Below are 25660 nucleotides of genomic sequence, written 5' to 3'. Positions count from 1 at the left end.
TTGTGACTTCTAACCTTGAAGAGATTAGAAGGATGCAATAATATCATTTAATTTTTTTTTTTTAACAATTTCATTGCATTAAAATAACTGAAACAAAAGTGCGTTTGAGTTTTACAAAAGCCATCTTTAATTATGAATATGTAACTAAAGACAGTTTTTGTAAACTAAAAGCACTTTTGCTTCAGTTATATTAATGCAATGAAAATGTTCAAAAAAAAATAAATGTCACACTACTTATTCCTTACGTAATATTTATTGTCATAAGCCAAAATCAGCTTGGATTAAGTTGGATAACCCCCAAATGGCAAAACAAACGGTATATATATAATCCTAAACACGTATTTCATAATTTCATTAAATTCTATCACTTTTTCATTTAACTATACAAACTCATAGAAAAAATTACTCACAATATGATTACGTGCTAGTACTATGGTATCCACATCACATATTTGAAACTTGAACCATAGTAAAAAAAAAAACATTTAGTCATAAATCAAGAATGATTACTACGAACAAGTAATTAAGTATGATGCTACAACAATGATTACTACTAACACAAGTATGGCATGCGACTATTGAACATTCGTATACCGTGAACATACAATAATCACATGTGATACTAAACTTATTAGCAGTAATCAATAATTCTTGTAGGGAGTAAATGTTTTTACGTGTCTATCTGTCATTAGATTGAAAAAATAATAGAAGCAAATAAAGTATATATGTCTAAGATTATTATATATAATAATGCTTATATTTTACCCTTTTGGGATCATCTAACGTACCCCAACCTTCATACGTGAAGATCTGAATTGTGTGTATCTCTACCGTGAATCCATCATTTCCATTGGTCACAGCAGAAGCATCTCAAAGCCTGGAAAGCTGTGACATAACACAAAGAGAGATCATAAAACTATATATAACCTGTGTTTATTACATAGATCAGCACCGTACGAACATTGACATCAATTTAATTCGATCTGATTTCTGTTTTCGCCATCAATCGCCATGCAAAGATTCGGAATCACAAATAATATAAATAAAACAACACCGCTTACCTCATAGATACGAGACACCGGCGAGAGATTCCGATGGAATACGTTCCATGAGAGTTTATATTTACTCTTTTTGTCAAAATCGATGTGTGTATATATGAGGAATTTTGAAGAACACGTTCAATGAGAAGAAGGAAGAGAAGAAGAGAAGTATTCGTGTTTTGTCTTAAGATTCGATCGAGGGGTGAGTGTTTAACGAATGTCCCATGTATCATTATATAACCCCCAAAATGAGTTCTTCCCATCATGTAGAGCGCCACATCACCAAAAATAAAAGAGCATTGCATTTTGATTTAAAAATCTCATTGTTTAAACATAGAGATCAGCTTCTCCAAAAATATAGTCTTTTCCGAAAAATATGCAATTTCATTAGCCGCAAAGACTTCATCTTTTTCAATTTTCTTCTTGGACTCCACTGGTGTCGGACTCCATCTTAGTTTAAGGGTATCCTCATCAACACCGTAAAAAGCCAATGATGGAACGATAAATGATTTGTCAAACCAGTCATATGTTTTTTGTGGCTCCAAATCCCCTCCATAAATCAAATAACCATATTTATCATTGCCTTCAACCTTCTTTTACAGGGAACAAGCCTTCAGGTCTCCAAAGTTTTTTTGCATTATCAAAGTGTTTTGACATTACAAGACATTCCAGATCATGGGGTTTCGTAAAAAAGAATATCTTATCAATATATTTTATTTACAATATCTTAATTTTTTCAATGTTTGGGTCTAAGTATACATTAATCTCGTCAACTCCTTTGTGAATTCATAAAACTCATCATTGTCTTCAGAATAAGACTTATCTTGATCAACTTTGAAATCAATCACTCTTTTTAAGACAACAGTGACAATGATTGGAAAATTCCGTGAAGCAGTTTTTCTCATTGTGTGTAGTGAGGACATCATATTTATAAATAGAAAAGGAAGATGTTACGTTTCTGAATTGAGCTTGAAGAAAAATGATTTAGTGCGGTTTTAGAGCACTGCAATTGGAAAAAACGCATAGATATTAGAGAAGAAAAAGTTTATTTGATCCACATCTGTTTCAGAACAACGCTTTGTACAAATCAGATAACGTTGATCAAATATTCCTTTCATATGAACATCGCTAGAGTCAGTTAGAGAGCAAAATCGAATTTTTTTTGAAAAACAAAAATAAAATTGTTTATGGATTGACTCTTATAATTTATCTCTTGGATACTTCTAAGTTCTAATTAACTTCTAACTTTTTAAGTTATGGTTCAAAGGTATGACGTTCTTAATTAGGTTTTTAAGTTACTAAAATAACAAAATACTCCCTCTGTTCCATAATAGATGATGTTTTAGAAATTTTACTCTTATTAAGAAACAATAAATATGTATTACTTTTAGTTATTTTTTTGTCTTTTCACTTTCTAAATTTTTTTTCACACACTTATTAAATGCTCTATAATCATTATAAATGAACTTTAGCTCCATCACTTGATATTTATTGGTTTGTTTACACATAAACATTTATTACTTCAAAATAATTAAATAAAATATGCTATTAAATCATTCTTGTAAAATGTAATAGCATTAAATACTTCCAAAACATCATCTATTTTAAAACAAAGAAAAATCTTAAAACATCATTTATTCTGGAACAGAGTATATCACAACGTTTTACTACATACTCAATTATGTATTATTAGTTTATTACGTTTCCGAAAAGGATAAGCTTCCATCACGTTTCCACATTAAAAAGTTTAGAACTGAAATGTTTTTGAAACAGGAAATGGAGCTCGGACAAGATTTCCATGCAACCTAACTAGGTTAGTATGAAAATCAGTGATTATTTTCCCATCATAATTATTACTTATTACCCTTTTGCATTCGTACATGCATTCCTTAAGAAATCTTCATCCCCATTTGCTGAATCTAAAATTTTAACGCATTATGTATTGCATTAATATATTTACGCATGTGGTTGATTAAATTTTCATAGCCACGTGCTAAGAAAACATTTTATTCTTTCGTAAACTACATGAACAAGGCTAAATATAGTTAGGAAAACCTACGAAAAGTTATTAGACTCCCTAAATAAAAATTAAAACAGAGTCTAAAAGAAAAAACATCACTTCTTTTCGGTTTTTTCAAAAAGCTTCCTCAGCTATCTACCATAAATTTCTAAGAAAATACATTGATGAAAAAAAATGCGAAGTGAATTGAAGAAAGCATGCGAGAGAAGCCGGTCTCTGCTGCCTTTCTTGTTATAATCTGTACCGGATTATAATAACCGATCCGTACCAAAAAAATTATGGCTACGAATGTTTGCAGTTTTCTATTTTATTTAGGTTTTGTTTTCTTTAACTTTAGTTTATGGTTATTTCAAAAGAAGAAAAGAATAATATTTTGCTTTTAAACGGGTCATAAAACCTTTCTATCACACTGAACCAAAATTAGTAATTTTGTCATAATCCACAAGTAAATTTTGTAAACCAGACAATTCATCATCGCCCATGGCATGGGACACAATCAATCCAAACTTTAAAATCCCTAGACCCTAAAAGTACTAAAGAAAGAAAGGGAACTAGTCTCTGTCTTTTTTTACTGGCTACATCGAAACAGTCTCTCCCATGAAAGCTTATTCAATCAATCAATTGTCGAGACGTTGAAAGAAGTAGAGATAACCCATGTCTTTGGGAGGATCTGTAGAGATACCGACTTTGCTGTCATTGAAAATAACCCAACGACCTTCTTTCAATATGTGTGCCACATAGTGACCACAGTGAGTTGATGTCCCCATGTGGCTTACTATCCCAAACAGCTTGTATCCTGCAGTTTAAATTAAAAGACCAAAAACAAAAAATGGAAGTAAGTTAGGATAATCCTCACTTCGGTTCTGTTTTGGGAAGATGGCAAAGGTTAAAAGAGTTTTGAAGAAAACTAACTTCCTCCTCCGTCTGGTAATCCACTTTGAGCTGGAGTCTGAGCTGAATTGCTAGAGGAAACGTCCATGTCCGAAACAGATGCATTAGGGTTGTTGAATATCCAGTCTGTTGCTTTCTCAATATCTCCTCCCTGATTCAAAAAGAAAAGATTTCATGAGTCAAGAAAAAAAAAAAAAAAAAAGAGCCTCCTTATCTGCTCAAATGCGTTTAGGAAGAATTACCGAGGCTTTAAGTGCCTTTCGAGCAACCTCTTCAGCGAAACCAAAGGATATTAAGGTATCAACGCTTGATTGATCAACGTCAGGTGTCTGATGTGAGATTGGTGCGTCGATGTCTATGAAACATTATACATAATCATATCAGAAATTGGTCTCAAAAAGTATTTTTTTTTTAAGTTTTAAGAGAGAAGTCAAAGCATCAATAGTGGAAATGTTTTCAATTACCTGCATCATCCATGTGAGAAAGTAACCAGTTCATCGCCTCTTCGACCCCAGCATTAGAAGTATTTATGGCAGCTTTCTGGCAATGAAGCTGGTTAAATCCCATAGAGACAAGTTGTGCAACTATCTCCTCATTTGCCACAGGCTGCGCTGATTCCATCACTTCTTCTGGAACTGCATGCAGACAAAAAAAATGAATAGCCAACAGAATTCAGGATACATTAAGTCAATAATTTACTAAAGCGAAATTAGATGAAACGTATTAGCATACCGTCATCTGGCAACAGTTCCTCTCCAGGTTGAAGTCCTTTGCTGCGCATGTGGCTGATATCAATTACATCCGGAACATCAATGTACACATCTGCCTCAGCAATTCAAGAAAAAGATGATAAGCATTTATATACAGGGCCAAGTAATGGAATATTAAAAGGATTTGGATGTTTCAGAAACAGACCAAGTTTCTTTGGCACCCAGCCTGCCTCCATAACAAACTTCCGCATGTGCAAAACCAAATAATCTGGGAAAGATGTCAAACTAGTTGTCCTGCATACAGTTCACCCTTAAAAGACATTAGTTTACGTACATTCTAGTCTCAGTTGTGCTAGGATTCAATCAGAAAAGAAACACCATACTTGATAGCTGTTGTTTTCCCCTTCAGAGCAGTGCTATAGTAATCATGAATCTGCTCTGATGATGCAAAATTTGCTAGACAAGCTTCTAAAGGAACTCGTGGGCGTACAATTTCATCAGTTGACCTGCTGAGAATAGATATCTTAGATATGCAGAGAAACTATGAAACATATTAAACTTGAGTCAATTGACTCACATCTCAGTTTCTTCCAGTCCTTTTCCTGCTTTTTTCTGATTGTTGAAGGCTTCTAACTCATCTTGATCACCAAACATTAAGCAAAATAAAGACCACAGAATCAAAACACATGCCAGATGATAAAGGAAGAGGTACAGAGAAGGAAGAACAGGATATACCTTTATTAGTTGCCTCATCCAGCGGAATGTTTAAAGAAAGAATATAGTCATCCCTCTTATTATATCCAACCTTTCCAGATGAACAACGGATCTTTTCTTCTACTCCAAACTTGAAACTCCTCGAGGGGTCTAAATCTGGTCTCATGTTGCTGCCACGCTCAACCTTGTCTAGCAAATGGAGGAAAAAATCAAGAGCATCCTACGAGACAGAATGGTGTTAGTTAGTGTGAAATCTTAATGAATCTAGTAATAGATGTCTAGAAGGAGCATCAGTCAAAATATTCTACAAATTCTGATTAAAAAAGACAGAGTTTTCACCTGCTGTCTCATAGAAGAGAACTCTGCATGGCCTGTAGCAATTACCGATTTAAACATGCGAGGAGGTATTCCTTCTTGTCTCTATTATCGATTCAAAACACAGTTTGTAAAAACATCAGAAATCAAATGCAAAACAACTACAATGCAAAGATTGATATGCTTCTAAAGCTTTTGATCAATCAATTGTTTTTATTAACAGATCAGTAAGAAATTTTAGAAACATATTGTAAAATCAGAAGAATGGGAAAAGTAATGCATTCTAGTTCAATAAGAATCTTACACCATCTCCAGCTGCAGCATCCTTCTGCAATCAGAAGAATGGGAAATTAATGTACTGAGGCAAATAGAGAACACGGTTTATGCTATCAAATTTCTTCTCCTGAAATAGTCATACCTCTGTTACAGGAATAGAGTACTTCCCAGATAGTAAACCGTGTCCGAGCTTTGTTCTGCCACCAACAGCAAGGATTAGGGAATGAATATGCAAAAATTCCATGCAATTCTCCATCATGGAGATAAGATAAAAAAAAAAAAAAAAACATGCACAACATATATATAAATACCGACCGGAGGAAAAAGAAAACAGAAACTTGAGGATGTACCATGCAGATATAGAGCATGCACGAATATAATGTTTTAACTCTTTTATCTTTACAATGTCAACAGTTGAATCGCATGATATCAGAAAGACCAGTGTATAAACATAGTAACAATTGTTCTGACAGAAACTCACAATTGCATATTGAGGTCCAAAGTTGGATCAGCAGGTGCCATTTCAAAGGCCACCTTTAAGCTCTGATGTGAAAAGTATCTGCAAACAATATCAGAACCAGAAGTTACTACAATGTTCTAAGAGCAAAAGGTTTGTTTATTTTTTGATTATACAAGTAAAAAGGGAGATATGGGCCATGGCATCTACATGATTACACTTGCTCTTACCTTGAAATAAAGGAATGGGTAGAGAAAATAATCTGCATCGTAGCTGCCAAGTAGCAGCTAGCAAGAGAAATGAAATGGCCATTAGATATCAACAAGGAAAGAAATCCCTAATAAGTTTTTCATTACAACGAGTACCTGTTCCCAAGATTGACAAGTCCGGTATATCCAGGTCCAAAAACTGGTATCAAATCTTTTCCACTCTCTTGTATACGGTTCCAATCAAAATTCGTATTCTGATCAAGTTCTCTTTCGGCAGTTGTCATTTCTGTCTGTGAAGATTGATTTAAACAACCCAAGAAACTCAATATTATTCAAATGAAAGATATTTTATCAAAATGGCATATCGTTAAACAAAGAAGATGATCAGGCAGTATGAACTGGCAAACAAGGACAAAAGAACTACAAAACCATGTGCTTTGGGAAATAAGGCCTCTTTGCAAGGAAAGATGAGGACAAAAAAACAAAAATTAGCTTAAAATATTGTAAATGCTTTGACGTTCATGACGCAACAAATACATGTTAGTAGACTGACACGTGTGTATGGGAAATATTGTCTTAAAACAACCTTAAGTGCCATTCGTTAGGAGCACTGCTACATCTTTCTAAATGCAATAATAAAAAAGTATGCGATGACACTGATGTGAGTCTTGCTCTTGGCAAATGAGAAATTTAGCCTAATACATATGCTACATATGTACATCATATTGAGTTGTTCTTGTGGCAATTGATAGTGGAAAAAAAAATGAACTCAAGGCAGAAGCTTTGTGAAACAACCAGCACTTGACCAATGCAACCCAGAAAGGGTATATGTACAAATCCCAGCACTACGAGAAATCTAAGCTTGAGCCTCTAATTAAAAAATGTAACATACGAATATCATTACCACAGATAACCAACAAAATAAAGTGTCAAACAAGACGCCCTTCACCAATATCATTTTACAAAACCGTCCAACACTAACCTTCTGCATCGAGGAGAAGTCAATTCCAAAATGGGCCAGATGCTGAGCTAGGAGCGGGTCCAAAACACTGTCATCTTCCGGATAGGAATAAACATCTGTCAAAAAATTTGCAACAGTTAGTGCTGTAGATATTAAAACACCTCCAAAGAATATGAAATCCACATTTACCAACAGGAAAACAAAATAAAGCAGGAAGCCCCCCTTCTCCAGCCCAAAGAGAGAACTATCAACTGCCATTAACCATTCACAACCCTTAAGTCCAGTGACTAATCTAGTTCCTGTGAATACGGACTGAACATATTCATTTTGATAAAGTACGGGGTAGGAAATTTACAACTTCAAATCTCTGAAAGTTCCAGCCACATATAACATTACTCCAAAAGGTATCACCCTCACACTGAATTTGCAAGCCTTAAGGCCAGAGAGAAGCATTTTTTTAACATAAATGTAATACGGTTGAAGAGTACCTATAATTTTTTTCAAATAGATCTATTCCAATCCCCAAACAGGTTCGAGTAAGACTAGATTTAGGAAACAATACAACTTTACCTGCTGCTTCCAAGTCAGCTGTGATTGTTCCAAGCTTTACAGCAAGAGGGTAGGATGTCTCCTTGTAGTGCTCAACTGCATGGTTGTTTCCACCAGTTCCATCCCAGTTTTTCCTTCCACAGAGTATCATTCCATCGGTAAGATTAAGCCAAAGATTCTCCATCTTATCACACTTGGCACATTTCCAACCAGAAGGAGGAATGACAACGCCACTCTTGATCTGCTGCAGTGTCGATGCATGTTGACTAACTTGCTTTTTCTCAGCGGTCCAAGCTGCAACTTGCTCTTTCCGCTCAGCACCTACGGCACTCAGTACAGTATCGACAGCAATCCTCACCTGCAAATACAAAATACAAAAAAAAAGCTAAAACACATGCATTGTGCTTCTGTAAACCTGCTCTGATAACAAAGCTAAAAATCCAAAAAATATTGCTAGAACCTTCTCTGGGAGTTCAACAGAAGGGAATGGAAGTGAAACAAAATCCGGAAGTATGACTATGCTATAAGATTCCTCGTACTCAGGCTCATTGTTGTCAAATCCCCCATCAACTCCTGCAAATTAGAAATCAAAAGAATCACTTAAACAATTTAAATTCAAATCTTCGATGAGAATGATTACTCAACAGATACGGCATTGCAATGATTGTATACCAATAGCGAGCAGAGTCGGTTTCTTGAGAGGCCGATCCTCAGGATCAGACTTGGAAGTCTCCTTAATGTGCAAATAAACAGGGTTTCCCGTCTTCTCGTAATTCCAAGCAACATAATCCTTCCCAAAAGCAAGAAAACTGTTCATGTCTACGAACAATCCTCCTTCGGATCTCTGAAAAAAATTCATCATCACGAAATCATCATCAAATCAAACCCAACGAAACAAAAACAAAAATCCGACGCAGGAATCGGAGCTGAATAAAGCAGTCGCCGCCAGTTGGAAAGAGTAGTCGGTTATTTGAGCAATTCAAAAAAAAAAAAAACGAGCAGAGAGGGTTTATCGATAGAGGTTTTACCGGAGTGTCGAAGGAGAGGCAACACTCGTGCTTGTAGATGCGATGGGTGGGTTCGGGGATCTGAACCCTAGACAAGTTGGATCGGAGAAGCTCCATTTCCGGAAATCGGCGAACTCTCTCAGACGGGAAAAGATCGACGGGAGAGAAAGAGAAAGAGAGAGAGCGAATTGTATTTTGTGTGATATCGCACGTCTCGTTAAACATAAAAGAGGCTTCAGAGTAGAACGTCGTCGTTTGATTAAAATACCTTACCTCAACTTTTGGTACAACAAAACCAAAAAAAAAAAAAAGTCAATTTTGGAAAATGCGTTATCCGATTTTTTGTTGGGTGAATTTAAAAAAACATTCTAAAATGAGGAAAAACTTATATTGGATAAAGTTGGGATTCACACGAGAATGCTGTACGGCCCATTAGTATTATTTACCCAATAGTGATTTTGTATTGACCTTATACTAATAGCGATTAATCAGAGAACAACACTCAAAGAGAAAATTATGTTTTTAAAAATATATTACCTCTGTCACTATCTAACAAGAAAAAAGACACTAAATCATATTTTACGTTAAACAACTAGAATTCAGATTATCCGTGTTTAGTTTTTCAATCTTGACGTTTTTACTTGTTTGTTTATTCATTGGACATTGGCAGTTTGGCACCAAGTTATTCATGCTCCTATAAAAAAAATGAAATATATCCAGCGAACCGGTATTATTCCCTGAATAGATACATATTTGATAGGTTGATTCCAATTACCAACATAAAAATTGTCACATTCAGACATTAGTTTTATCAAAAAAGTTTTCTTTGAATAAAATGTTAAAATATACTCAAAGAAAAAAAAAATTGTTTACAAACTGTTTTTCAACTTTTTTTGATATTGAAACTCATTTCTTTCCATTAGTTTGTTCTCGTTGCAAACCATCACATATCTCTTCACTCCTTCCTCTCTCATGGTACTGAATCTATTTCTGATGGTGAGATCAATGGACTTGATTAAAACACCACTTGGAGTTGGATCTTCCTCATGTCTTCTAACATTCCGCTCCCGCCATATAAAGTGGATTGTCGCTTGAAATGTGTAACGCAGAATGATCTATAACCCCGAAAGAAATGCTAGTACGAGCAGCCTCCATGGAGCAATAATTAATATTAATACCAACATAAATTATACATCTATGTGTAAACAAAAGCAAATCTTTGAAAAATTAAGGCAACAGAAGAACATGCATGAAGATGAAACGATATGCAACAAGAACACTGACGTTCAAACTCCGCTATATCGCAACGATCCACGCGCCAGCTTGGAAGTGATGTTGAACATTGTTGTGAACTTTGTGGTTTTACTTTAACCAAAAAAAAAAAACTTTGTTGTTTTGCTTCATATTTGGATCCAATGTACTCCCTTTGTTTCATAATAAATGTCATTTTATATTTCATTTTTTGTTTCAAAAAGAATGTCTTTCTGCATTTTCAATATAACTTTTTACTCTTATTTCTTGTTTTATCCCTCATTTAAAGATAATAGTATTTGTAATTAAATGTTATAAAAGTATATTAATTAAGAATATATTTGAATATTTTCTTAATTTCTTAATCTGTGTGAAATGTGTCATAATGACACTTATTATAAAACGGAGGGTGTATTTGCTTGCATCTAAATAGACGTAATATTTATAGTAGTTAGATCACACTTTTCTATTTTGTTTTTTCAAAAAAAAAATCAACGTTATAAGAGGTTATTAAGTATGTATTATCGTGATGACCATAATAGTACCATTTAACAACTGCTAACTCGATGAATGATATTGTTAGATGGTAATCACGATAATACTCGATATATAAAAGAACTCAATTTTTCCAATAATCTTTTTTTTGGGATTTTTTTTAACGGATAATATATATCAACATCGAAATGAAATTGATAGGTCAGTGATCTAATCTCATGTCACTATATCTCACTGTGTTGGTTCAAAATTCTATGTTTTTTCGACTGTGTTGTCTAACCCACTATAAGTAGTTGGAAACAAAATAGCAGGACCGAGTTTTTCCATCTAATTTCCCTCCATGTAGAAAATTATTTTCTTTTTTTAAAAAACTATTTTTATTTTCTTTTCACAATAATTCAGTGTAGTGAAAATGGAGGGAGAGGGATTTTTGGAAAGCATGAAATGTTATTTCAACAATAAAATAAAATAAAAACTTTGTGAGAGAAATATAAAAATAAAAACCGTTGTGGGCCATCATCTTTCTTCCACTAGTATTATTCCAAAGTTATGAAAATAAATCTGTCCGAACATTTTTTTCCTCTTGTCCAATCAAAATATGCAAATCAACACATTACTCTCTCTTATTCGTGGAATCTAATTATTCCTTTTCAAAAAATAGAATAGCTAAAAAAAGGAAGAAACAAAAGCTCCTTTTCGCCATAACTAAATCATATTTCTCCCTCTCCTTTTTTCATATTTCTCCCTCTCTCAATCAATGAAGACTTGTATTATAGATCATTTCATTCTTCTATAACGAATAACTTAGTTAATATCTATGTTTACCATATTATAACGACAGTAAACAAGGACTCCTAGATATGTTTTGAAATATTTTTGGAGTTACTTCAACTAATCGTGTGAATGTTTCTTCAATTACACATTATTTTGGATAAGCTATATAGATAAAAAAAAAAAAGATATATAAATGGACAACATGTTTCACTTGTCCATTAATTTATCTCCCTCTATCATTTAAAATTCGGTGAATTTTCTTATCAGCAATCAACGCATATATATGTTAAAATATACGTCAATCAACATCTAATATATAAGTTTTTTCATCTATATATCAATCTATCTAAAAGTACCACCAAATGTAGGAGTCCAGAAATCTACTGTAGTATCGTGTGTCACTGGAAATGTGCTCGAAACTGGCACTAAGCATAAACCTCGACTTCTAAGATCTGGTTCTTCTGATACTTCTAGCTCTTTGGGATGATCACTCTGCATCATTAAGAAACAAAGCAACAAAGGTTCAAATGATTTCTTTATTGCTGGAAAACTGTCTTGTTACATTGTTTCTCGGAATAATGTTTTTTCCAATCTTGAAGATGAAGCAACCATTGAATACATGTCATAAGAATGCAAACGAGATCCGTACGTTCATTTAATTGTATAATAATAACAGTATAATGATGAATTAATAAAGTAGTTAAATTAGTATATGATAAAAAAAAACAAAAACAAAAACAAAAAACACTACCTGTTGATGATGTAAAGAAGCTCCACTTTTCATGTATGGGTTGCTCAGAGCCTGAATTATAATCATTTGCAGGTTTTGTACATCAGTAGAAGAAATACAATAACTAACTAATACTGTAGCCAACCAAAAAAAAAAGAGAGTTAAATACTAAAAATTAAGGGGATGGGCTAACTTACTGAAACTTGTTGGTGTAAGAACTTAATGTATTCAATGGCTTCAGAGAGCACTGAGGCTGCGTCAGTCTGACACAAAAACACATGAGATTCAGTAAAACAAAATCTAAGAATTCTATATCTTTCATTCATCGCAAAAAAACGAAATATCTATAGAATAGACTTTAAATATTTATATATAAAAGTAAAGATATAATAATATGATAAGTAATAATGACAGTAGACAAATATACTAATACACACTCATCATCTTTCTGAAAGATAAAGCAAAAATTTGCAGAGAGAGAGAGAGAGAGTACCTTTCCGAAAGGTGAAACCAATTGTTGGAGCGCAGCGATTCTGTCCCCCATTTTCTCTTTCCTCACCTAATTCAGCAAATACATTATTCAAAACAATTAAGTAGAAAATCTTAAGAATCATGCAAGAATTTGGGGAAGAATGTTTGTTTTCTTAATACAAAAATACAACTTTTATCAAAAAAAAAAAAAAAAGAATACAACTTAGCAAGCCTGTTTTTTTTGTGACTAGTATGCATGGATTTGGGGTTGTCTTTTTTTTTTTTTGATTTGAGGTTGTCTAGAACTCATTATCCTAATATTTTGGATGGAATGATAAACCTAGCTAATATATCGTTTAAATTAGGGTTTTGTTTTGATTAATAAAAACTAAAAAGATTCGTTCATTTTTTTTGGCAAAACCATGGAAAGTTTTATCTTATATATCCATTATTATAAAAACATCAATGTGCATAAAGATGCTTTTATTAGAGCCCCAAAAAAGAAGCTTTTCTTATTTTAAATATACTTTTATTTAATAAAAGCAAAAATACCTTCAAAGCTGGTGACGGCGACGCAGCTTCGCTCTTAGCCCTTTTCGCCGCCGGCTGATCTCCTCCGCCTCTCTTTACTTCGCTGCTACTCGAATCTCTAATCTCCGATATACTCTGCGACTAAGACAATACATATTAGTATATATTTGTAAACATATATGAACATGAACATGAACTCGTGCAGCTAAAAAATATATACCTTTGGTCGTTGTTGGTCAAAACTCTGCGGGTGAATCTGCGGTGGCTGTTGTAACGCCGGGAAAAAGTTAGACGACGCGTCATGAGGAGGAAGTTGACCCGCGTTTCCCGTCGCCGCAGGGTTCCAAAACGTTGCGTTGTTTGAGAATCTCAAAGGACTGTGTGGTTTAGGCGGCGAAGATCTTAAAAACCAAGTCGATGGTAAAGCCGAAGCCATCTGGTCGTAGTTTCCGGTGGAAGAACCGAACTGAGAGTAACCAAGATTCGATTGCTGATGACTCCTCGACGACGGTTGTTGATCGGAAGAGCCAGGCAAGTTATTAAACTCACCTGCTTGATGATGATGGTGATGAAACATAGCTGAAGAGGAGTTTGGAGTTGCTGCTGCGTACATGGAAGAGTTGTCAACAGCAAAACCTTGACACGTCACTGTGCTACTGTCGGTGCTTGAGCTACCGTGAGGACTAAACTGATGATCCAAGAAGAAACCGCGATTGCTGCTCGTCATGTTCTGCGGTTTGTAATCGCTGTTGTTGTTATTGATCTGTGTTGGATCTCGCCACAGAGCTTGGTGGTGGTGAGAGGAATCAGATTCTTGAAGCTGGTACGACGATGTTGATGACGTTGTGTTAGCGTTTGCGTTTGAAGTCGCAGCATCTAAATTGAGATTCTCTTGATGAAGCATCACTCCAAAGCTTGTCTCCGCTTTACTATCTCCTCTTCTTTTGTTCCCCGCAAAGAAAAAACATTAAGACATAATCTTTAACACTTATGATTTGAAACCAAGAAAAAGAAAAGAAAAGAAAGAAAAAAACTGTTTGATAGACTCACAAGAGAGATTGGTTCCATTGATCAACTGGAGATTGTGAAGAAAGCCCTAAACCAATCATTTGTAGATGATGATCAGTAGCTAATGAATGATGATGATGAAGCTTATGATCATGGAAAACAGCTGAACCACCAGATTCAATTGAGCTTGCTCTCATGGAAGATGAAGTAGATGTTGAATTAGAAGAAGAAGATACTTTCCACCAGCTTCCTGAGTTGAAGAAATCATGATGATGATCTCCCATGGCCTTTTTTTTTTCACTATCTCTGTGTGTGTATATATATATGTTGCTGAGATCGATGATGGATCTTAATTTGTTGTGTCTTCTCAGATATTGTGCTTCACATGAAATGATGATGAGGATCCACACGAGAGAGAGATACTTATAGTTATAAAAAAATTATCAATTTATATTGGATATTTCTCTCTTTTTTTTCGGGTAGGGTTTTCTTTAACTATTTATGAAGACATCCGATTAATGTTTGGTTGACATTTTTTTTCAGGTGGCTCTCGCTGACTCTTTCGCCCACGTCATACTCAACTTCTTCATCTTCTTTTTGTTCTCTCGAAAAATTGTTTTATTTTTCCTTTTTTTACATTTCAAAGAATACTAGTCTTTCATTTCTCCTACTTTTTTTTCTTTCTATTTTTTGGTAAATTTACTTTAACATTATAATTAGCTAGCTCACCCCTTCTTATTAAAAGTTTAAAATATACACCATTATTATATTGGTACCATTTTAATTAATTGTATAGATTTTTTGTGACCCTCAATTCTTTTCTTTTCATTTCGTCTTAGATCATATCATTCATATACATTAATTTTTGGCTCCTCCTTTATTCATGGCAAACGAATCTAACTAGTTGCTTACTTGCTTACATGAAAACAAGTACTTTCACGAAAGACTCCACAATAAATAATTTTATTTACGCTATAAACTTCATAACACATGAACTCACCTGCATAACGCTCACGATTTTAACTTCATTGAACACTCTCCATGTATATAACATTTGACACTGCAGTTTGTGGTAGCTTTTTTATTTTGTGAGAATCAGATCCCACTTGTAAAAAAAAAAACTCTTAACAGTTAACATATAGTTAACCACTAGACCAAAAGATTTGTCCAATGATTTTTTTACAAAATTAACTTGTTTTCTGATTAAAAAAATTCACACGTTAAGATTTAAAACACCAACTAATGAGGAAATACAAATTGACTTTCTAAATAAATATAAAACAGAAATTTAGAAGAAAGAGGTTGAAACGGAAATTGACTTATTTTAAGCGAGAGAGAGACCAAGGATGGACTAGAAGAAGCGCGTCACAGTCACGGTCACAGTCAGAGTCACAGACCACTAAGATTTTTTTATTTTTTCAACATTTGAGCTTTGGCTATGACCTTCACCGTTATTTTTTTTTTCCGGTCACACTAAGTCAACGAGTGGGCTCCACGTGGCGTGCGCGCGTGCTTTAGCATCTGGACCCCACTTGTTCCGTCTCAGAGTCAGAGCCCGAATGTGACACTTCTCTTTCTTTTTTTTCGGCATCTTTTCTTAATAACAATATTTGTACTGATAATATTTTTTTAAATCCGAATTTTTAAGATCCTTGTTTTTTCACCGGTCGTTTCACTAATCATTTTCTTTTGCATAACGTTGGTCTCTATACGCATCTTCTCAATCCTCATTTCCAACTCTCAACGATCCCGACAACAAAACAAATGTCACATACATATTGAACTTTGCTGTTGATATTTGCAGCAGTATTTCTGAATTTGGATAGTCAAACAGTGTCGAAATTATCAGTATTTATTACACAGTTTCTCTTACAACTGATCAAGGTTAATATAGTTTAACCCTTTTCTCAAAAAGAACAAAATTAGTATAGTTTGCAATTTGCATGTCTTTATCTTCTCTAACGGTAATCATATGAAATAAGTAAAAAAAATCAGTACGTCTGGTGCTACATAGTAAGTAAATTCATCAATTTTCAAAATGTTGTATCTTATAGAAGAATTACAAATTAATACTTCATTTATAAAAAAAAAGTAAATAGACTAATTCAAAAAAACAAATTGCATGATCGAGTAATTAAAATCTGTTAGGGTTACTGGTCCATCTTACCCGGTTTATCCATTCTAGTATTTTAATAACCATTTGCAACACAAGAACATACGTATCTGAATAAATCCTTAAAAAACAAAACTACACGGCAGTGACAAATAATAAAGAACAAAGAACTGTATATGAAGTGTTAATTAGTTTATTTAGTTTTTTTTATAAAATACAACCATTTGAAAATTGATGAATTTATATTCTATGTAACACCATCGAAATACTAATTTTTACTTATTTCATATGATGACAATCGGAGGAGATAAAGAGTTCCACGGTTGTATTCCATTTGTAGTTGGTGGTTTTTTAAAAAGAAAATTTTAAAAGAAGATCTACTTCTTGGAAAAATAGTTCAAGTGGTATTTCACCCTTAATCACAATTCATTAGCTGATTTTCATTATTAGTTCTTCTGGATTTTCGCTTAGAAATTTTTTTTTGTTTGTGTAATTAATTTTTAGTGTTTTGTAGCATTTTTCACTGATAGGTAGATATTACAAAAAGGAGTTTCACAAATCTACCATGGATAAACCAATATGATATATGCAGGTCTAGTGACAAAATGGTCGATTAATAGCACCCATGAAAATTGAAGTCATGACAATTTTAACGGGATGTGCTTCTCGGCTCTAATTTTCATTTGACCACTAAATCAAATCCTCTTGATCAGCACATAATAATTTGCTTCAAGTCAAATAGTTAAAAATCCAAATGCATTGGTTTTTTTGTGATATCGGAATTGCATTGTTTACAAACACTGTTATATACGCGTTGACTACCACACTAAAAAAACTTGTGTTATATATTGCTTAATCAGAAAAAGCGATGGACGTCAATGGAATTTTGTTTTCGAATGTCTTTATATTAATTATGTCTCATCAATTATTATTATTATTATTATGTAACAGGTTGTGTCATACAACACTGCTATTCCATTGCAAAAATTTGTAGCAATATCCATAGGTAAACACGTTTTATATATATGTAGTTGTATCAAGGCAAAGTAGGATCGCTCCTCTATATATGCTTTTGGGGGAAATGAAAATCTTTTCGATTGGTTTGATTTTTTTTTTTTAACATTATATGAAAGGAGATAGATTGTGGTAGAGCAATGACGTCATAATGTCGTAAGCATGTGGTGTGAAAAAGGACAAAAAAACAAAGACAGAGAAGAACATGAACATGTAAATTGTACAGTGAGAATTTGAGAAAGCAAAGAAAAGCTGAGAGAAAGAGACTGTCGCAGAGACAAACCCACACGGCCTCTCTCATGGGCTTCCATCAACCCGTCAACTACTTCTATTTCCTTTTAATTTTATTTTTCTTTGAAAAATCATTGGATTTTTACTCATTGATCTATAAATCATTTTATATGGAAATCAAAGCTAATTTTTGATCAATTCCATTATTCACACTCTCATTAATGATGTAATATACACCACTATTATGCATTATCATTCGAAATGATATATTGTATCTTTCTTTTTTTTTGTTCGTAGTACTACATCATGCATTTGTATATGTGCTAACCAAAAAAAATCACACACTGACAAAACAAAATATATAGAAAATAAAAAATTTCATAAACATTAGATAACGATGCTGTTGTAAAATTGCATATGTGATCTGATAGAATCGTTAAAGAGAAATACACGAGAGATCGATGCGGAAGAATCGGTATCTATTGACTAGTCCAACTTTTGTAATCTCTTTGCACTTGTGCAATCTCTGTTTTTAAAAAAAAAACTACTCCCTCTGTTCAGAAATTTGATGTTTTAGAAGGATTTTTTTGTTCAGAATTATTTGATGTTCTCACTTTTCAATGCAAAATTTAATGAATTTTTATAGTTTTTGACCTTTTATATTCTGCAGATTGTTTTTTTATTGGCTGAATGATATTTAAATGAATTATAAATAATATTTTTAGTATAGGAAAAATAAAAATTAAATGAATCTTTAAACTGTGTGCAAAAACCTTAAACATCAAATAATTCTGAACAGAAGGAGTATATGACTTGGTGTCATATTGGTTTTAATAATAAATGGATATTAAAAAAAAAAAATACACGAGAGAAGCGGTATCAGAGGAATATTCACAAACTTCAAAGATCATTTATATAAATTACAAAATCCAACATAAGTAGATATAGGAAATAATGAAATTATTTCTCATAATCTTATACCGTATCATAACTTCGACCCGCCGCATTATTCTACTCACTCTAAAAAGCTCCATTACAACACTTCTTTTTTATAAAAAAAAACAACACATTACAACACATTTACATATAAGATGTCATCTATAATAACAAACACGTACGTATCATTTTAAGAATTCTTGTTCCATCCCTACATTATTTTCAAAAGAAAATAAACTAACATTCTAAGAAAATAAAAATACAATACACGCATGTCCTATATAAATGCACAGTCGATAATTTCTATAAACGTAAAAATTAAAAAGATTAAAGTAATGGTTATATAGTCCAAAACAATCATCATTATTACTCCATCGATCAAACGATATAATTGATTAGATCTCGACCGTCATAATTTTTTTGGGTTTGTATAATATTTGTGTACACACACACACACACTCTTATGCTCTCAACTATTCTTTCTTTTTTTTTTTTTTTATGCTCTCAACTATTCTTGTCGCCTCAGTTTGACGTCTATCTCCTCAGTTTTTTCAAGTCAACCTCTGAGTGATTTAATCGTTTACACGTTCTGGGTTTTGCTTTATAGTGTTTTATTCTTTTGACTTCGGTTCACTTTCGTTGCGGATATATAATTTTGCAGGAGTGTTTCTAGTTGTACTAAAAATATTAATAATATGCATCCATAAATAAATATATAAAATTTATAAGGTTATTCAAAGTAAACATTAAACCACATCATATATGAAGTGACTATTATATGCTAGATATACACACATATACATAAATTAATTAACTGCCTATATATATATATATGTGTGTGTGTTTGTTATTAGTAAAATTGTATAAATTGAAGGTATTAGACACGAAGAAGCAAACTCGTACCATTCATGTTGACGTCAAAGGGTATATTCTCTAATTATTATATGAAAGAAAAACTCACATCTTTGCTTTCACCAATTTTAGTTTCTCCTCTCTCCATGATTACGAAATATACATATATATCCATGTGTATAATATTCACATTCATATACTCCTTTTTGGAGTAGTAAAATAACACCAGATATCATGAGATTGGTGATTTGGTGTTATAATACTCTTAGAACATTGTCTATTGCTATTTTTGCTTGAAAAATTGTGTAACAGATAGAGTATCGAACTTCCAAAATATGCTGAAACGGTTTAAGAAACCCTTTGACACTCAAATGTTGTTAAAAGTCATTACAATTTATTCGTTATCGCTAATCCTTAAGTTGAACCATGTTACACCATAAGTTGCGATTTGAAGAATAAACTGTTCATGCTCATTACTACTACATGAAACTTTTGGATAGAAACAGAAGCATTCGACTTTCATACTAAATTTTTTCTGCGCTATATAATGCATACTGAAATCTGATAACCCAATATAACAAACACATTTGACATTGGTACTAAATCCAAGATTGACGAGGAAAGTAGGCATAACATTATATTCTCTTCAGTCATTTGTTGGTATAGTTATCAATTAATTTGTCTTTAAATTCGTCGCTTTTTTTTAAAAAAAAGAGAGTAGTAAGTGCATGTACGAGGGAATAGTTCATTTATGCTGACGCGTATAAAACTTATTTGTATAATCATATATGCATATGTTAAAGCATATATATATATACATGCATGTAAACAGTATTAATATTTGTATATACTGTATTTTAGTAAATTAGAATTATAAGCCGCCCACAAGCACTAAGACGGAAGAATGAAAAAGAAGAAGAAGAAGAAAAGCTGAAGGAAATATAAACAGCTAAGACTTCCACTTAATTGGGGCAGAACAAATGGGATTGTTGTCTGTCTTAATATGTCTTATATAAGTCATTACGTGACAAAACCCTTTTTCTAATATAATAGTAATTTCTTAATTCTTTCAACTACTTAAGATAGTAAATATATTAATTAATTAGTTAATTATCCTTGCGCACTTAATCGTCGATTGCTTCATTATTATTTTTGTTTTGTTTTTTCTTTCTTTCAATCATATCTCCGCCGTACTTGCTTAGTCTAGTAGCATATCTCCCGTCTCTCCCCCCACGCAAAAATGTTATGATTATTTGATTATTATGTTATAAATACATTATTATATAATTTACTAAGATATATATATATATATATATATATATTGATATGGAAAAGCTATATTTAGGTCAGCTAGTGCCTAGTGGTAGAGTTCTACCTTTGGATAATTCAAAATTAGTTCTGATTTATTGGTAGATATTTAAAAAATGTGTATTGTTTTGGAATTTTCATGATTCCTATTCTTTAGTTTGAAGGACGTCACAATCTAACATTACTTAACATAATCTCTTGCTATCAGTACAAGAAAACAAACCTCAACCTCACCCGTCGTCTATTATTTCACTTTTTAACCTAAACTAAACCCTAACTTATAATGTCCCGACTTGGCCATTGTTTAAAAGTTTATGAGTTCACTTTTGATTTTAAATAATATTTTCAACAATTAAAACAATATTTAATTAAGTAAGATAATGTATTTAACTGATATTTTTTCAGTTAAACCTAACTCTGATCATAAGTATGAAATTCTAAATACCGTTACAAGTTTAAATAACATCCTAGTTGATTAAATATCTCAATAAATTTTAATTTAGTGGAAGATTAATAAACGAGTTGATATTTTATCAATAAAACATAATGTATTCATCGTCACCAACTTTCTCACCCGTCCCCCTAGCCCCACAGATGTAGACCAAATCATAATTCTTCTTTCTAGAGCTAATTAATCCATTTCTGTTATTTAATTAGTATAAATAGGGGTTGACATATCTCCAAAAAATTGTTCATCCCCTCGTAAAGAATATATTATTTGATTATGATTCTAGCTATATGGATGAAATCAAATCCATTTGGATCATATATTTGATGTACATGTGTATGAGTTTAATTTGACATTAACATTCACTTATTTTAACTTAACTAAAAACTTTCACTTATTTAACTTTTTATTTATTTAACTGGTTGATTTATCATCTTCTTTTAAAAATTATCTCAAAATGCACGTTATTTAGTATAACAAAATAAAAGGAGAAGTTAGTATAAGAACAACTTTAGTGTGAAATAGATTGATGACAAAGTGGTTGTAGCCCGCTGATTTTCATGTTGATTAAATCACTTATCGATTCATTTTAAAGAAGACTAATTACTATTTGACAACACATAATTTAATTAAGTTGTCATAAGTATTTTGTGTTTGTGACGAATTAGTCATGACTCATAAATTACTAAATTAGATTGAGTTTGTTCTCCAAAAATTCGGTTTAATATTGTCTCAATGGCTTATCTTTGTGGAAAATGTTAAAAGTTAAATTCACAGCATGACAGGTTACAACTTACTACAAGTCAACAAAGAAATGAATATGTAAGACATATCCTTTTTAGGAGTTGACATATTAATTTACTTATTTTCAACTAGTGCGTTCAAAAAATATCTTTTAAGCATTCATCTTATCAATAACAACAACAATACAAAATTGACAATTAAAAAATATCATACAAGTGATATGGACAACTATACCGGACACTTCTCTCCGAACATTCTCTCGAACTTTATTTTTCGGGCTCACTTCTTATTCAAATCACTATATTTATAAAAAGGTAGCTAGGTACCAATCTTGAATTAATTGTTCAAAACTATATTCCAACAATACATTAGTTTTTATGTTATGTTTAAAATATGTAACATAGATACAATCATTTGTTCATATACATTTGTATCAGTATTAATTACTTTTTCAAAAGCCGCTGCTAACTATAGAGCTCTAACAGAATGTAGGGAAATGATTTTCCTTTTATTAATGAAAATGATTACAATCACTGTTTATATACAGTTTCATTAACTCAGCTAACTAACTCAGCTAACTATATAAAATAATGGGTATTTACATATGAACCATGTATGCTATTAGCCCCCCTCAAGATGGCGTCATCAAGTTGTGAAGACCCATCTTGGACATGAGTCGTTGGAACAGAGATGGATACAGGGGTTTGGTGAAAGGATCGGCCAACTGGTTCTCAGAGCGAACATGGAGTGTTTTCAGCAAACCAGCTTCAATCTTTTCTCTCACAGCATGAACGTCTTTCTCTATGTGCTTCGTCCGTTCATGGAATACCGGGTTCTTTGAAATGTTGATCGCAGCTGTACTGTCACAATAAAGAACCGGAGTAGATGGAGAAGGGCATCCGAGATCACTTAGCATGCGAGATAACCATATGATCTCATCTGCGGTATAGGACAAAGCCCTATATTCAGCTTCAGCAGTGGATTTAGAAACAACTTGTTGTTTCTTTGATTTCCATGATACGAGAGATTGACCAATGAAGATACAAAACCCTGTGACAGACCGTCGTGTGTCTGGACATTGAGCCCAATCAGAGTCACAGAAAGCTTTGATCTGAAAGTCATCGTCTGCAGGATAAAACAAGCTCTGCCCAATGGTTCCTTTAAGATAACGAAGTACCTTGTGGGCGGCTTGAAGATGAGGTTTACGAGGAGCTGAGGAGAATTGACATAGTTTGTTTACGGCGAAACAAATGTCTGGACGAGTAATGGTGAGGTACATGAGCTTTCCAACTAAGCGTCGATATGGTTCTGCGTCCGAAAGTAATTCACCAACATCTCCTGAGAGCTTGTTACTTGGATCCATTGGTATCGAGGATGGTCGACAGCCAAGTAATCCAGCGTCTTTGAGCAACTCCAACACATACTTGTGCTGGCCAATAGAGATCCCAGAAGCAGAACGAGCAATTTCAAGACCCAAAAAATATTTGAGTTCACCAAGATCACGAAGTTTGAAACTGTGTCGCAAATCGGTGATAAAGGATGAAACCGCAAGATCACTGGTACTCGCGATGATGATATCATCGACATAGACAAGGAGAATAACAACATCTGATGGAGTGATCTTGAGAAAAAGAGTGTGATCACCATTTATTTTCTCAAAACCAAGCGTCATGAGAACGGAGGAAAACTTCAGAAACCATTGTCTTGAAGCTTGCTTCAGACCATAGATCGATTTCTTCAGTTTTAAAACCGGATTGACAGGAAGAGAATCCCTCTTTCGTTCAGAATATCCTGGAGGTAAGTCCATATAGATCTCTTCTGTCAAATCACCATTCAGAAAAGCATTTGAAATATCCAATTGATGAAGAATCCATCCTTTCTTAGCTGCTGTAGCAAGTAACATCTTCACTGTTACCATTTTAGCTACAGGAGAGAAGGTGTCAACGAAATCAATGCCTTCCTGTTGAGTGTAGCCTTTAGCTACTAGTCGGGCTTTGTGTCTTTCAAGACTACCATCAGCATGAAGCTTGAGTTTAAAAACCCATTTACACCCAACTGTATCCTTTCCTTCAGGTAAAGAACAAACTTCCCATGTATCAAGGCCTTCTAAAGAACTAAACTCCTCATCCACAGCTTTACACCACTCCTTGGACTTCTTTGCCTCACGAAAATTCAGGGGTTCAGAACAGAGAAGAGTAGAGTTTATAAAAGCATAATGAAGCGAAGAAAACTTATCATAGGATAGATAAGCAGAGAGAGGATACAAAGAAGAGAAGTTGCACAGATAGTCCTGTAAATAGGAAGGGGGTTGTCGTGTTCTATGTGAAGGAGTTGTCAAAGACAAACTACCATCGGAAGATGATTGCACAATCGGCGAAGTATCATCTGAGGATGTTGTCACAGAGGGCGAACAAGCATCAGGAGAATTTACAGGACTAGGAAAGAAAGCTTTTACTGTATCGGAAATTGAGGAAACAGCAAAAGGAAAGATATGTTCATGAAAAATGACATGCCTGGAAATGGAAATGTTATGAGTTTCAAGATCCAGTAGTTTGTAACCTTTGTAACCTGCTAGATACCCCAAGAAGACACAAGCTTTTGCTCTTGGATCAAATTTTGTTCTTGACTTCGTAGAAGTACTCTTATAACAGAGGCAACCAAATGTCTTTAGTTGGTGGTATTCAGGTGTTTTGGTGGTAAGAAGTTGATATGGAGTTTTGTTTTTGATGATGGGAGAAGGGAGTCTGTTGATGAGGAAAACAGCAGTGAGCACACAATCACCCCAATAGATGAGAGGGATTTGTGATTGAAACAACAGAGCTCTAGCAACATTTAAAATGTGTTGGTGTTTTCTCTCAACAACAGAGTTTTGTTCAGGGGTTTCAGGACATGAGTGATAAGGGATGATACCTTTGTCTTTGTAAAGTTTTACAAATGATAGTTCAGGAGCATTGTCGGACCTAACAGATTTGACTCGTGTTTGATATTGAGTTTCAATCATGTTTAGAAAGTTTGGAAAAACGTGAAGTACATCCGACTTTGATTTCAACAAATAAACCCAAGTGGCACGGCTATAATCATCAACAATAGTGAGAAAGTATTTATAACCATCATAAGTTTCAACAGAGAAAGGCCCCCAAACATCAATATGCAACAAGACAAAAGGTTCAGCACTAATTGAAGTAGAAACAGGAAATGAAAGACGTTTTTGTTTAGCCAAATGACAGACTTCACAATGACTATCATGTTTGGTTTTATTCGCAGGTAAGTTCAAAGTTTGATATAGGGATTCTACTTTTGAAAAAGCAGGATGACCTAAGCGAGTATGCCAGGTGGTGACATCAGCAACACTAGAACAGACAATTTTATTTTCAGTAAGTGAAGAAGCAGGACGTAAAGTACCCGACTCCAAGATATAAAGCTTTGAAATGCGTCTACCCTTGCCAATCATCAATTCCCGAGTAAGATCCTGTATTAAACAAGAATGAGATGTGAAACTAATCATGGAATCCGTATCATCAGTTAATGAACTAACACTCAACAGATTGAAATGAAAAGAGGGAACACATAACACATTTTTCAAGACTATCTTCTCACTAAGTGTA

At 33.5% G+C, this 25660-nt stretch overlaps 2 protein-coding genes across 5 annotated transcripts; both read right to left on the bottom strand.

Moving 5' to 3' along the window:
- Positions 1-3470: 3470 nt before the first annotated feature.
- On the bottom strand, positions 3471-9360 carry LOC18024594 (ubiquitin carboxyl-terminal hydrolase 14). Its single transcript, XM_006406301.2, has 20 exons — positions 9171-9360; positions 8815-8986; positions 8603-8715; positions 8164-8500; positions 7615-7709; positions 6789-6922; positions 6654-6710; positions 6448-6525; positions 6109-6163; positions 5995-6018; positions 5715-5795; positions 5397-5595; positions 5239-5299; positions 5045-5167; positions 4867-4955; positions 4684-4773; positions 4416-4586; positions 4194-4306; positions 3973-4102; positions 3471-3856 (listed from the first exon to the last, which is right to left on the bottom strand). Exons 1-20 carry the CDS (start codon positions 9264-9266, stop codon positions 3678-3680), a joined length of 2397 nt encoding a protein of 798 aa, XP_006406364.2. The 5' UTR covers positions 9267-9360; the 3' UTR covers positions 3471-3677.
- Positions 9361-11883: 2523 nt separating this feature from the next.
- On the bottom strand, positions 11884-14757 carry LOC18024593 (transcription factor bHLH123). Of its 4 annotated transcripts, none has more exons than XM_024159689.1 (7): positions 14452-14757; positions 13622-14342; positions 13423-13542; positions 12893-12958; positions 12597-12662; positions 12421-12471; positions 11884-12161 (listed from the first exon to the last, which is right to left on the bottom strand). In XM_024159689.1, exons 1-7 carry the CDS (start codon positions 14691-14693, stop codon positions 12012-12014), a joined length of 1416 nt encoding a protein of 471 aa, XP_024015457.1. In that variant the 5' UTR covers positions 14694-14757; the 3' UTR covers positions 11884-12011. The 4 variants fall into 4 exon arrangements, with proteins under 4 accessions (XP_024015457.1, XP_006406363.1, XP_024015458.1 ...); XM_006406300.2 differs by having other exon boundaries at positions 13423-13536; XM_024159690.1 differs by having other exon boundaries at positions 13622-14339.
- Between the last annotated feature and the right edge of the window lie 10903 nt (positions 14758-25660).

This window comes from Eutrema salsugineum, unplaced genomic scaffold (assembly GCF_000478725.1).
Source record: "Eutrema salsugineum unplaced genomic scaffold, Eutsalg1_0 scaffold_13, whole genome shotgun sequence".
NCBI classification, from domain to species: domain Eukaryota; kingdom Viridiplantae; phylum Streptophyta; class Magnoliopsida; order Brassicales; family Brassicaceae; genus Eutrema; species Eutrema salsugineum.
This window is presented reverse-complemented; position numbering and strand designations above follow the sequence as displayed.

Excerpts from the sequence above, each read along its gene's own strand:
- LOC18024594 (XM_006406301.2), bottom strand. The coding sequence starts at position 9,266 with ATGGAGCTTCTCCGATCCAACTTGTCTAGGGTTCAGATCCCCGAACCC. Across the intron at positions 8,987-9,170 it reads GCCTCTCCTTCGACACTCCG|AGATCCGAAGGAGGATTGTT; the intron begins GTAAAACCTCTA and ends AATTTTTTTCAG. Across the intron at positions 4,774-4,866 it reads CTGGGTGCCAAAGAAACTTG|ATGTGTACATTGATGTTCCG; the intron begins GTCTGTTTCTGA and ends TTGCTGAGGCAG.
- LOC18024593 (XM_024159689.1), bottom strand. The coding sequence starts at position 14,693 with ATGGGAGATCATCATCATGATTTCTTCAACTCAGGAAGCTGGTGGAAA. Across the intron at positions 13,543-13,621 it reads TTGACCAACAACGACCAAAG|TCGCAGAGTATATCGGAGAT; the intron begins GTATATATTTTT and ends GTATTGTCTTAG. Across the intron at positions 12,663-12,892 it reads TGGTTTCACCTTTCGGAAAG|ACTGACGCAGCCTCAGTGCT; the intron begins GTACTCTCTCTC and ends TTTTTGTGTCAG.